The sequence below is a fragment of the Gouania willdenowi genome, chromosome 8, assembly GCF_900634775.1.
Source record: "Gouania willdenowi chromosome 8, fGouWil2.1, whole genome shotgun sequence".
NCBI lineage: Eukaryota > Metazoa > Chordata > Actinopteri > Blenniiformes > Gobiesocidae > Gouania > Gouania willdenowi.
In genome coordinates this window covers 9,905,272-9,920,070 of record NC_041051.1, presented here as the reverse complement: position 1 = coordinate 9,920,070, position 14,799 = coordinate 9,905,272, and the positions used below count along the sequence as shown (strand labels likewise).

General features: G+C 38.2%; 1 protein-coding gene across 2 annotated transcripts; it reads right to left on the bottom strand.

Annotated features, from left to right (window-relative positions):
• Positions 1–2,161: 2,161 nt before the first annotated feature.
• On the bottom strand, positions 2,162–11,075 carry nme4 (NME/NM23 nucleoside diphosphate kinase 4). Of its 2 annotated transcripts, XM_028456004.1 has the most exons (5): positions 10,922–11,075; positions 5,319–5,452; positions 3,901–4,002; positions 3,692–3,804; positions 2,162–2,355 (listed from the first exon to the last, which is right to left on the bottom strand). In XM_028456004.1, exons 1-5 carry the CDS (start codon positions 11,073–11,075, stop codon positions 2,220–2,222), a joined length of 639 nt encoding a protein of 212 aa, XP_028311805.1. In that variant the 3' UTR covers positions 2,162–2,219. The 2 variants fall into 2 exon arrangements, with proteins under 2 accessions (XP_028311805.1, XP_028311804.1); XM_028456003.1 differs by having other exon boundaries at positions 3,692–4,002.
• Between the last annotated feature and the right edge of the window lie 3,724 nt (positions 11,076–14,799).

Genomic DNA, 14,799 nt, shown 5'->3' with positions numbered 1-14,799 from the left:
ACAGATGTGAAAGGGCTAGAAACAGCTGTGGGAAAATAAAGTATAAAAGACAATGACTGAGGCAACAATATAGGAACTATAGGACAAACTACATACAGGGTAGCAATCGTTCACACACAAGGATCAAACTAATGATTACAGATTGGACAGATTGGTAATCCTTAGATACAGAAATGAAATGAATGAGATATATCAGCTTTTTATTTATTTAACTTATTATAAAAACATTCAGTCATTTTGACATTTTTGGATTTCAACGTTACAGGAAAGTGACAGATGTCACAACAGACTAACTGTGCTTCGGCGGTGCAGGACATCAGTTTGTCAAAGGTTTTTCTTCCTGTACAAACAACATTCATCAGAGGTCAAACGTCCTCGTGTAAACAGTGACTGTTTAACTTTGGATCAAGTATGAACAACAACTTTCACTTCAGACAATTCCTGAGTTTTACATTTAGATTACAAGTTAATCAAATGTAAATGTTAAAGGTAATGTAATGTAACAAGTTCATCTCTTTAGTAGTTCACAGGTTTAAAGGTTGTAAAGGTGGCTAAATATTAAACACAAAATTATGTTGTTTTTTTTCTTTAAAAAAAAATAAATCAGTTGGGTAGTTAGTGTGGACATAACCTAAATAATATAATCAAATTAAATGATTATGCAATACATATATTTAGTCTTTAAAAAAAGGTAGTTTGAATTATTGACAGAGGGATACAGAAGTATCAGTCATTTCACAGCTTTTGTTAGTAAAAATATTGATATGGGGGCTGCTCTTCAATGGATCAAATATGTTAAAGTATAGGAAAAAGTGTTTATGCAGTTTAAAGTGAAAACAGAATCCCTAGGTTTTTAAGTGCACTTGCTGAGGTAAATAAACACAGCCTCCTCAACAGCAGAGATGGACATAAAGAGCCTATGTTACGAAGCGAGAATACCTCTTATCGCACAAACTTCCAGGATTTAATCGGTGTGTGCTGTCCTACAAAGCTCGCTAACGTCTTACGGAGCCATGGTAATCACCATGGTAACTTATGCTGAACGGCTAGCCTGGTTTTGCTCTGGCTAGGATTTTAGCAAGTGAAAGTCCCGCCTCCTGACCAATCAGTTCTCTTAGAAAGCGAGCTGTCCAATAAAAGGTGATGTGTGTAACACGTCTCTGTGTGAATCTGATCACACAGTGACACGTGACTAGACACAGTATCGATGTCTAAATATTCTCTCTCCCCGGAGAGATCAATGCAATCCTTTCATTTACCGATGACATCCTTTAGGAAAGATAAAGATTTATATCTGATGGACTGATCTACAGTCAGCTGATGAAGCCTTTGTCTCGATCGTATGCGCGGACGTGTGAAGTCATATATTAATTCAATGAATTAATTAATACATGAATTCACTTGTCCGCACATACGAATCGAGACAGGCTTCATCAGCTGACTCTGTGAATGCAAATCATCAACCCTCTGAATGCGTAAAAGCGTCACATTATTTATGATATGAATTCATTGAATGGGATATTTCATCCAATGGATTAATATCATAAATAATATCACACTTACGCATTAAAAGTGTCAGCAGCTTCCTGCCTGTGTTCTTTCATTCTTTTCTTTTCTGTAACAACAGTGTTGTTTTTGGTCTGCATTATGGATTTTAATTATTCATAATTTTAAACTTAAGCAAAACCTCACTGGGTCGGAACCAAGTTATGAAGTGGATCAGACCTGAGGGAGTATGAAAGCGCCGCCTCCTGGTGCGCAGCATTACCGTCGTCATAATAACAATAATAATATTTAGCCTATATTGTCATATACATACAGGTACATATATGAAATTTGTTATTTGCATTTGACCCATCACTAAGGAGCAATGCGTAGCTACGATGCGGTGCCCAGGGAGCAGTTGGGTGTTAAGGGACTTGCTCAAGATCCCACAGTTAGCCGATATAAATTTATGATATTTGTTCAAGATGATAAGCTGTTCCTCCTGTGAAGACACTCGCTCTGCCAGGTTTCTCCAGTGATTGGTCAGACGCTGCAATCTCCACCCCTTTAATGTGAACGTGCACGTACCCAGGCTGAAAACACTTGGCTTTAATTAGCAGGTTGTGATTGATTGTCGTAAGACAGCTTCTCTCTGACAGGGAACGTTTGGTTAGTTGAAGCCCACTAACGGGGATTAATCCAGGATATATTGATCTAGATTTGCAGTACAATTGTCACTGCTTATCCTCATTTGCTTCAATGGTCCAGTCCTGGTCACAGCTCTCCCAGTTCAAAAGCTCATTTTCCTGAAACCACAGCCCGATCTCCCGCTGAGCTCCTTCTGTGGAATCACTCGCATGGACCACATTCCTGAGGAAATCAAAACATTGGGTTATTATAGAAAAACTCAAGTTTGTTGTCAGGTTGTTATTTAACTCCTACACCTATGGGGTGCCGAATGTAAAAACTTGATCACTAAATCTAAATGTTAAATGTATATTTAAAGCTAAATGTTGAATTTATATCTAAATCTAAATATTAAATGTATATCTAAATCTAAATGCTAAATCTAAATCTAAATGTTAAATCTAAATCTAAATCTAAATCTAAATGTTATATTGGTGTCCAACTGTAAAGCTAAGTGTTTAGAAATTATGCAAAGTGGGCAGATCAGCACCTGTCGATCACGAGGCCCCGCCCACACCATTGACTGCGGCTCAATGAGTGAATAGAGGGGAAGATCGAGACATGGCAGTATCGCTCCAAACTGAACTCGAAAGAGCGGCAATGACTGGTGTACGGGCTGCATATCAGCCGAGGGAATGTGTGGACAACTGCCCTCACGCAGTTTAACAAACATAGGTTTGCTCAGAGTACCAGCAGCAAGTTGTACGTCAACTCACTTTTGATGAAGACAGGATGCAGAAGACCTTGGAGGGTGGGCTGTGTGGAGTGTGGGCGGGGCCAGGCACTGACAAGCCCACTTTGTATACTTTTTAAACATTTAGCTTTACACTTAGCGACCAATTTAATATTTAGGATTTAGATTTACATTTAGATTTACATTTAACATTTAGATTTACATTTAAAATGTATATTTACAAGGGGCTTAGTGGTTAGAACGCCCGTCTCACAGCAAGAAGGTCCTGGACACTTGGGTCCTTTCTATGTGGAGTTTGCATGTTCTCCCTGTGCTGCGTGGGTTTTCTCTGGGTACTCCAGCTTCCTCCCACAATCCAAAAACATGACTGTAAGGTTAATTGGAGTCTCTAAAATTCCCGTAGGAGTGAAAACGAGCGTGAGTGGCTGTCATTGTGTCTGCGTGTTGCCCTGTGATGGGCTGGCACCCTATCCAGGGTGTACCCCTGCCTAACACCCATTGAGAGCTGGAGATAGACACCAGCAGACCCCCACGAACTTGAAAACAGGAACAAGCAGGTCAGAAAATGGGTAGATGGATTTATATTTACATTTTAACATTTAGATTTGACATATTTAACTTTTACATTTAGATTTAACATTTACATTTAGATATACTTTTCATGTTTAGACATTTTTAACAATGATATAGAACATGCCGTTTTACATGAATTTCTGTCTCAAATGAAAGAAAAGTGAGCTAAATGTTCAAAATATGTCTAGTGACCAGGTTTTTACATTCAGCACCCCATACACACCCACCGTGTGACCAGCTATTGTAGCCTACCTGCCTACGTGGAAACTGAAATCCCCTCTGATGGTGCCAGCCTGGGCCTCGGCCCCGTTAGTGGGACCCACCATCTTACGTGAGCTCTGGACCACATTGCTTCCTTCCCATACCTCAAGAAAACCAAACAACTGGTTTGTCACTCCCTTAAAAATGCACCAGTGTATCTTACTGATGAAAAGCCGTGTCAGCAAATAATGAGGCCTTACCATGACGATCACAGGCCCTGCAGTCATGTAGGCCCTCACCAAAGGGTAGAAGGGCTTCTTCACAATTTCACGGTAGTGTTCTGACAACAGGTCCTCTGACGCCTTCACAACAAAGCAGTTAAAACTCTAAACCTCTCCATTATATAGAGACATGATGGGCCTGTACTATGAAGCTGGATTTCCTCTTATCGCGCTAACTTCTGGGATTCATCCGTGTTTGCTGTACTACGATGCTGGCTAACTTCTTACTGGGCTAAATCACCATGGTAATTGAACACCTAACATTGTCAGGACCAGGTTATGAAGTGGATAAGATCTGAGTGAGTACTAAAGCCTGACCAATCAGTTCTCTTGGAAAATGAGCTGCCCATTGTTAGAAGATCTGGTTTGGTGCAGATCTGATCTGTGTTTAGGAAATAAAGATTATTAATGGATAGTGCTGTCAAAAGATTTAAAAAATTGAGTGATTAATTAATTATGCTCTGTAATTAATTTATTTCTTATTAAACTCACCTAAAATTGTTGAGAAACACCCTCAACTTGACTTTGTTCATTTGTCACTCATGGACTTATTCATTTTGACTCTGAACTCTGCCATCTTGTCCAATGTTAATTGGAGACACGGCGCGCTCGCAGCATGTTGCAGTTAGCTCTGTCCGTGCTAGCTGCTACATGTTTAGCATTGAGGTGGTAGCGTAGGCTACAAAGCTCTGCTAATCGACAAACTCTTTCTTGAATGATTTGTACGCAACTGGGCTTGTTTTCTATCTGGTGTTTTTATAAACTAAAATTAACGACAACAAAGCTGAGAAACGCATTGTCCCCCTTGTTGTATTATAGTCTGTGCAATAGTATTATGGGTATTCCGGGAACTGTTGAAATGAGAAAGGTTCCGCGCCATTTGGAGCGCACAAAAAAAGAAAAGAATTAACAGCGTTATTTTTTTTAGTGCGCTACTTTTTTCTGTAATTAATTAATCACAAAACAGTAACACATCTGTGCTGTAATAAAGTGAAACTGATCAGAGCACTGTCCAATTATCATCCCATGGATTAATATGGTATAATCTCACACTTTTACGCATTGACAATATCGGCAGCTTCCTGCCTGTGTTCTGTCCTTACTGATTTTTCTGCAGCAACAAGATTGTTTTTGGTGTGAATTATAGATTTTAATTTTTCATACGTATTCCTCAATTGATGTAAATTGCTCTACAGAGTTTCTCCGTGTTGTGATTGGTCTGACGCTGCAATCTCCACCCATTTCACTAGAGCGAGGACGTAGCCAGTCACCTGCTTCATAGTTCAGCTGCTCTCTGACGGAGAATGTTTTGTTAGGTGATGCCCGCTAACAGCGAGATATCACCGATAATCGTATCCAGCTTTGTAGTACCGGCCCTATCTGAACACCTAGTTTACCTGCATCATCTTCAGTCCGACCAGTTTGAAGCCCCGCTGCTCGAAGCGATGGATTATTTGTCCCACGAGGCGTCGCTGAACTCCATCTGGCTTCACAGCGATGAGAGTGTGCTCAGTGGCACGCACAGGAAGTGCTGTGATGGGACAGGACAAAACAAAACAGATACAGATGTTAGTTTTTCAGGTGTAATCTGACCTATTGACAGGGCAAAGTCAACCACATTAAAGCCTGCTACGCAAACACAAGCATGGTATTACATCACTTCTGTGCAAATTCTAATTTAATTCTATTCTACCAAAATCAACACAGTCGTCTAATGCTACTTCGATAAAAAAAAAAAAAATCACAAAATATATAATATTACTAGTTAAACTCTAAGATCATAATCTTACTATTTAAAGGTCCTAGGCTAATGAATGTCCCTTGTTTTTCTACTAGATTCTATTTACCTTTACAATGGATGGTAAAGGCGGTCCATTTGTCTATATGCTACATTTTACAGCAAACTTCAACGTCACAGTTAAGGTTATCTGCAGCAATGAACCTTTACACATGGTCCATCCATGGATTTATTACTGCTTGAAACTGGAGAACCAAACAATAACATCACATATGGAAACATCACACTGAGCAACCCGGGAACTGGTGTGAGGAGAAATGAGCCATTATAGGCGTCAACAGACTGCACTAAACTCTGTCGCCTGTCTAACGTTTAAACTATTTATTAATGTCCTTTAAATGCTTTATCTGTTTTAGCATCATAGCATTTTCTTTACAGAGCAAGGTCTTGTCAGCTGGGAAGATCCTGGGTGCACATGTACACACAAGTTTTAAGTAATAATAAAGTATAGTGAAAACATTTTTATTCGTCACTATAAGCCAGTGTTTCCCAACTTTTTTGGGGTCGTGACCCATTTTGATATCACAAATTACTGACAAGTCCAAAGAACTGTTTTCCTTCTAGAACTCGTGTTTGATCACGTTTGTTAGTATATTAGTATAAAAAGCAGATATTTTTATAATACATTTTACTTGAACTAGATTTATATTTGAGAAAATGATAATATAGAATACAGTTGTTTAAGATTGTGTATTGTATTTTAATTTTAAAAAGAATAATAATTAAAAAAAAAAAAATTTAATAATAATAATGAGTAACTTTTTTTTATCAATTACTAGACATTTCAAGCAACCCGATTAAAATTCCAGTGACTCCATATGAGGTTACGACCCCCAGGTTGAAAAACATTGCTATACACATGCGACCCTTTGTCTAATTTTGATGACAAAATTATACAAAATGACTAAAAACACACAAAACAACAACATTAGAGAATAAGTTACATATTAACTCTAAAATCACACAAAATGACTCCAAAACAACAACCCAAACTCAAAAACAGGCAGAATTTTGAAGAATGACTCCAAAAACACACAAAATAACTGAAAATGAATGCACTGATTAGTAAATGATGAGGGTATTTCAGAAAGCGGGTTATGTTCAAACTTCTGAGTATGTTCTGGCTCAAATAAGTGAAACCCTGAGTTTCTGTTTCAAGAAAGCAAGGTAAGTTACCATGGTAACATTCTCCGTAAACTGAACCTGCTCACTAGCAGGTTTTGTATAAGAAGTCAGAGTTAATCCTAAACAGAGAACAATAAGTATAGCCTACAGAGAATGAAGGCAGGAAAACGTTGTTCGGCTTTGAATTTTTTTTTTTTATTATTATTATTATATGTAAATTTAAAGGAATACACATTTATACCCTTTAATATAATACAACAATTTAAACCGGTGTTACCTTTCCCTCTTAGAATAGGATCATATTCCCTAAACACCTGCAGGATCATTTCTAGCTCCATCAGGGTGAAATAAGTTGCTCTCTTCCAGCTCGTTGCCATGGTAGCTCGTGATATCTTTGCTCCGTTGATAAAGGCTTTTTAACGCCCTTGTGCACGTGAGTAACTCATGGTTTAAATACTCAGAGTTGACTGATCCACTTCATACCAGCTGTAATAGAACCGGATACGTAGAATTTCCCATCGCGGGGTATGTTTTTTTTTTTTTTTTTTTTTTATTGACGAAAAATAGAACATTTTACATCGCGGGGTATGTTAACTCAGAGGTTATAGACAGAGTTAGTTGAACCTCCTCTCTGAAATACCCCCAACATGAATGTTCATAGAATATGTCCCCTGGTTCAGTGTCTGCTGTAGAGGGACTCGTAGGCCTTCCCCTGTTTGGGAATCATTGCTTTAGAGCAGGGTTTTTCAACCTTGGGGTCATGACCCCATGTGCGGTCGCCTGGAATTAAAATGGGGTCGCCTGAAATGTCTAGGAATTGGTTAAAAAAAAAAACATTACTGATTAAAATGATGTTCTTTAGATTAGTATTATTCTTTTTCAAATTAACACATTACACACACACAAATATATATTGTCACTTTGTGCACTAATCCTGACTACTCTGTATGAGTAACACACTTTAATAAACATGATCATAAACTAGTTGTAGAAAATGAAATGGGGTCACAACCCAAAAAAGGCTGGGGACCACTGCTTTAGAAATGTAGCTGACTGAAATCATTATAAATGTAGAAGAATAAACTACTACTACTACCACACACACACACACACACACACACACACACACACACGCACACACACACACACACACACACACACACACACACACACACACACACACCAAATGAATGACTGCATGCAATCACTCAAACTCTCACGTGCTCTTCCTGTAGATGAGATGTGTGTTAAACTGTGTTAAACACTCACATATGTTATCTTATCATCAGGCTGATGAAGAATGCTTTTGAACATGGTTGGACACACGATTGCGCCGCTGTTACGCACGAATTGGTTCAAAAGTGTGCACGATATTGTTTTTACAGCATTTTTTTTTAATGTCATTTAGTGTCCCACCGAGCATTTTTAGGTCTATTATACGTCCAATTGTTCCTTAGATGTCTAGTCTAAAATTGGTCTACCAGGGGTATAGAAATGAAAGTTTTTTAGACGTCTAAATGTAGACTAGACGTCTAAACAACATATAGATATATGCCATCTGTTAGCTGGCCAGATTGACTTGCCCTACCCTCCTATTGTGTCTCCTCCTGTCACACATTTCCATCACTGGCAAAATCATCTAAGAAATCAGATGTTGATACCAATACTTATAAACTTTTACTAATAGTATTTCGATATAGCAGTATTGAGACATTAACAAAATTACGATATCGGAGTACTTATTTAACCAGTTCACCCCATTTTTACCACACCTAGTGAAAAGAAGAGTCAATAACAATTACCATTAAATGCACATTTAATCATTGAAACAAAAGTAACACTTTTCTACTCATTGCATTCCTGGCAAAAACATGTAGGTTTAACTTATAAAGGAATTGTTGTAAGACTGACATTCCTAAAGCCAAGCAGTATCGCAGCCTGATTGGTCCCATGACACGCAGCATTGATATTGGCATTAAAATATACTTCATTTTCAAAATTAAATAGTAAAATGTTTGGAAAATAGCCGAACTAGAAGCTTTTAACCTTGGCTCCAACAGAGAGAGCAGGCCCATAATTACGTTCATGACAACACATTTGAAAGAAAAGCAAACAAACCACTGAATGCTAAGTTAGCACTGACTAGTCGATGCTGTTGGGCCCACGCTGGCTAAGCTAGCAACAAGCTAACCCTCATGCTAGCAACCAACACACTTGGCCTACATGCAAGCAAATGCTAACTTGCAAAACTAAACATTTTACTATAATATGTCCTTCAGCACCCACCTCTTTTTTTTGCAGAAAGTGACAATTCTTGAACTTTGACGACCTTTCAAGGTCGAGTTTAGTCAATGCGCACAAGTTCTCTTCAGCCGGAAGTTGCGCATTGCACAAGGTGAAGTTGTTTTCATGTTATGGTTGTACAAAATCCATATGGATGTAAAGCAGGGGTTTTGCAGAGCTACCAAAAAGTTTTACGTTGCTGGCTATGCCGACAACTTTTATCACAAACTACTTCGCTCAGAGCGGAATAAGATAAGCGTTACCGGGACGTACAAAAACACCCGAAATCTAATAATCGAATGGAATTTCAGTGACAAACTTTGTTGTTGAGTGCTCAGCAGGACCCAGCCTTTCAAATGAACCCAAGATTTTTTTTTTTGGATTTATACTTTTTGACCGGATAAGGCGAAAACACCGGTCACGCTACGGTATAAACAATGCTACAACGATGAGCTCGACCCACGAAAAAACTGTAGGGGCATACGGAGCAATTGCTGCCTCCCACACCTGTGGTTGGGAACTGCACATAGAAAAAGTCGGCTATTCCATCAGTTTATTATTGTTTGTTTTTCCATAAGATTAAATAAAAAATATCTAAATATAAAACATGGTCTAATTATAGACGTTGAAATGCGGGATATTAGACATCTACATCTAAGTTACCTTATAATGATTATGGCTATTAAGATCATTTTAGTCCAATATTTAAAGATCAGTCCTGCAACGTGCAGTTATTATTTTAAATGAACAACTATTGAATAATGGATTAAATTCAATTGTCTAAATTCGGTCTATGTCTAGACTTGAAATATAGTCGAGATTTAGATATCCTAATCTCGGCTATATCTATACTATACTGTATATCGTTCAACGGCTATAGTTATTTCTGTTACTTACTGTTGTTTCTTTTTTTAAATAAATAGTTATCACATTATGAATTAAAGTGCAATGTTTAAATTCCATCTAAAAATAGACGTAATCTAGACGGTTGAAATTAGGTCTAAAAAATAACTACACGTCTATCCGTCTATTGCTCAGTGGGGTTTCAGAACATTTAACCTAGTTTTAGTTCATGAACCCCGGCCAGAGTTTAACAAATAGCCACGTTAACGTTTGCTTTTTGGTGTTATCACAGGTAGGCTGACCAAACGTCCTACATTTACCCGGACATGTCCTCTTTTCAATTGTCCGAGCCGTCCAGCCGTATTATTAACAAACTCATCTAAATAAGCGGGTTTCCGAGGGACCGTGAACGCATCTCGGGGAATACGTTAATTGAAATGACAGTTACTCAGCTAATATTAAAGCTAATGCTACACCTTTACTCACACATGACGAAATCATTAAAAACATCGCTTTGTTTTGACGAACTTATTTATCTACGATATTGTATTTTGCCGTTAGATTAAAAAACAAAAACATGGAGTAATAATATTTTTTTGGAAATCAAAATATGAGAAAAACTAGATACAGTCTTTTTATATATATATATATATATATATATATATATATATATATATATATATATATATATATATATATATATATATATATATACCTTTACAAACAAAAAGGCACCTTTTCACATTAACACGGATTATAGACAAAGTTAAAAGACAAAACAAAAAGAACCAAAGATTAGGCTTTTATTATTATTTTTTTTTATCACTTTAATTAGGTTAAAAAAAACGTGCACATAATTAATGTAACGATTAGCAGCTGCCAGTTGTTTTAAACGCAGGGGATGCTGGAGCCGATCACACACACGCGCGCACACACACACAATAAACTTACTGGACTGAGTCGTGGAGGAGGAGGATGATGGTGGTGATGATGTGTGTCGGTCCTTCATCGCTGAGTGAAGCCCAAACATCACACATCGGGACCCCCCAGTGGTCCCTGAGCTGAAGGGTTGGAGGAGTCTGTGGAAAAGACGTCTCTGGATCATGACCACGTCTGTCTGTGTCAGTGTTAGTGTGCCTGTGTGTTTGTGTGTGTGTGTGCCTGTGTGTTTGTGTGTGTGTGTGTGTGTGGGTGAAGTCAACCCTGCTCAATAAAAACTACTCACGAGTCACCCCCCCCCCCTCCCCACCCCCCAATACAACAGACATTAACCCTTCACATGGCGGTTCATGTCATTCACCAAGTGTCACTCGTCAAACGTACCCTCTCAATAAATTCATATGCTTTTTCATTTGGAAAACTCTCTTAACCCCTAAATGTGTCTCCAACATTGGTTCCCTAAGGCTTAATCTACAAATTCAAAACATTGAGTGCAATTTATTTGAGCTTCAACTTCTATGTGATTACTTTAATACTAGTAAATACAGTATCCCTTGTAAAATTGCAGCTAATTATTGTCTCCTATTGTCAGAAGTGTAATAAAACGGCCTCTGCAGCATAAATGAATCCTGTTTCAACACATTACAAGAAAATGTAGTATTTTATTGAGCAATACTGTTAGTTTGTGGTGAATTTGTCCTAAAATTACCCTATAAAGAACTACAAAGAACATTCCCTGATTAATTGTTAAATCTTTACGAGTACCCCCTGCAATGTGCTGCTGTACCCCTAGGGATACACATACCTCTGTTTGGGAACCACTGGTTTAGACTTCTGCCAACAGGGAGGAGGTTGACTTATCCTAGGAGATTTAAATCTAACAGATACCTGTTGGGTTTTTAAATAAGCTGTAGGCACCGTTGCCTGTACACTTTTAGGATGTACTTTTGTGATGCATCAATTTTATATAGCGCTTTTTTGGACACTCAAAGTCGCTTTACAGAATTAAGGCATTATTCTCTCACTCCACACTTAGTGGTGGTAAGCTACTGTTGTAGCCACAGCTGCCCTGGGGCAGACTGACGGAAGTGAGGCTGCCATAGTGCGGCATCGGCCCCTCCAACCACCACCAACACTCACTCACACACTACATTCATACTAGGCAATGTGGGTGAAGTGCCTTGCCCAAGGACACAATGACAGATATCACTGACTGTCCCCCACTGTGGCACTAACCAGGCCCAGACCTGCTTAGCTTCAGAGATCTAAGGGGCTGGTATGGCCTGCCTGTGTCCCTCATCCCACACACGTCCATCATGATGAAGTCCATTTATAGTTTTCTTTTATATTTATGTCATTGTGCTGTTTTTATGGATGCATAAAAACATGCATGGAGCTCTGCTGCAAACCAAATTGCCCCTCGAGGACAATAAAGATTTTCCAAATCCAAAACAATTTTTCTGTTTCAGTTAAAAACCAGAATCATTGAAAAAAAAAATACATATTACGTTTGTGTGTTTTGAAATTAACAAATGTTTTTAAACACTAATTTTGTTTTGATACTGTAATGTAAATATAAGAGGATTAGGGAAGAATACTTACAAAAATCATATGGTTATCTTTTTTTTGTCTGCTTTTTTTTTTTTTTTTTCTTGTCTTAATCTTTATCTTAGTCTTCCTTTGTCTTGATTTTAAAAAAAAAAATCTTAATCTTTTATTTTTTCTGTTTACCCATCTTTTTTAATCCTAATATTTCTTTTTTGTCTTAATCCTTTTTGGTCTTAATCTTTCTTTTTTTGTTTGGTTTTTCTGTTTTGATTTTAGTTTTTAACATAAAAAAACAAGACAAAATAAGATCAAGGCTTACCCCCCCCCAAAAAAGATCATCATTTTAAAAAAAGTTTTCTACAATTGAGATTTTTTTTTGTCTTCCAACCCAGGAGAACACGCAAACTCCACAGGAACTGATTTAAAACTACATGATCTGACATAAATGTGAGATGTATCGAATGTTTTCACCTCAGCTGATAATTATAATTATAATAAAGTAACAAGCTGATGCACAAATATTGTTGAAATTGCAAATATTCTGAATATTATTTATTACATTTATATGCAAACAAAATTATTAATGTTGGTAGAGCTTCAAGATGATTTTTGTTGTAATTTTGCATGTGCTATATAAAGCTGAATTGAATTGAATTTCAATGGCCAATTTTCTTTTGCCTATTAAATATAATCAAAATTAAAACAGAAGCAGATCTAAAGCTTAACCATCAAACTATAATTTGAAGTCAGACCTAAAAACATGAAAAACATGTAAATCTACACAAGTATTAGGACAGTATTCGGGAGCATGAGTGAATAAGTTTGTTGAAGTGTCAATGCCCATAATACTATAACCCTGTGCCTTCTGGTGGGACATTAGAGTACTGCAGATAGGCTGGGAGGGGTTTTTAATAAAGAAAAGCTTGTTTCCATTAATATAATATAAATACAGCTACATATTTTAGTTATCTGTATATATGTTGTAAGAATAAGCATTTCTTTAATTTTCAAAATGCTTTTGTAAATGGCTGCATTTATAAACAAAACCAAATACAGTGGGGCAAAAAAGTATTTAGTCAGCCACCAATTGTGCAAGTTCTCCCACTTGAAATGATGACGGAGGTCTGTAATTTTCATCATAGGTACACTTCAACTGTGAGAGACAGAATGTGAAAAAAAAAATCCAGGAATTCGCATTGTAGGATTTTTAAAGAATTTATTTGTAAATTATGGTAGAAAATAAGTATTTGGTCACTTCAAACAAGAAAGATCTCTGGCTCTCACAGACCTGTAACTTCTTTAAGAAGCTCTTCTGTCCTCCACTTGTTACCTGTATTAATGGCACCTGTTTGAACTCGTTATCTGTATAAAAGACACCTGTCCACATCCTCAAACAGTCAGACTCCAAACTCCACTATGGCCAAGACCAAAGAGCTGTCGAAGGACACCAGGAAAAGAATTGTAGACCTGCACCAGACTGGGAAGAGTGAATCTACAATAGGCAAGCAGCTTGGTGTGAAAAAAAATCAACTGTGGGAGCAATTATCAGAAAATGGAAGACATACAAGACCACTGATAATCTCCCTCCATCTGGGGCTCCACGCAAGATCTCATCCCGTGGGGTCAAAATGATCATGAGAACGGTGAGCAAAAATCCCAGAACCACACGGGGGGACCTGGTGAATGACCTGCAGAGAGCTGGGACCAAAGTAACAAAGGTTACCATCAGTAACACACTACGCCGACAGGGAATCAAATCCTGTAGTGCCAGACGTGTCCCCCTGCTTAAGCCAGTGCATGTCCAGGCCCGTCTGAAGTTTGCCAGAGAGCATATGGATGATACAGCAGAGGATTGGGAGAATGTCATGTGGTCAGATGAAACCAAAATAGAACTTTTTGGTATAAACTCAAGTCGTCGTGTTTGGAGGAAGAAGAATACTGAGTTGCATCCCAAGAACACCATACCTACTGTGAAGCATGGGGGTGGAAACATCATGCTTTGGGGCTGTTTTTCTGCTAAGGGGACAGGACGACTGATCCGTGTTAAGGAAAGAATGAATGGGGCCATGTATCGTGAGATTTTGAGCCAAAACCTCCTTCCATCAGTGAGAGCTTTGAAGATGAAACGTGGCTGGGTCTTCCAGCATGACAATGATCCCAAACACACCGCCCGGACAACGAAGGAGTGGCTCCGTAAGAAGCATTTGAAAGTCCTGGAGTGGCCCAGCCAGTCTCCAGACCTCAACCCCATAGAAAATCTGTGGAGGGAGTTGAAAGTCCGTGTTGCTCGGCGACAGCCCCAAAACATCACTGCTCTCGAGAAGATCTGCATGGAGGAATGG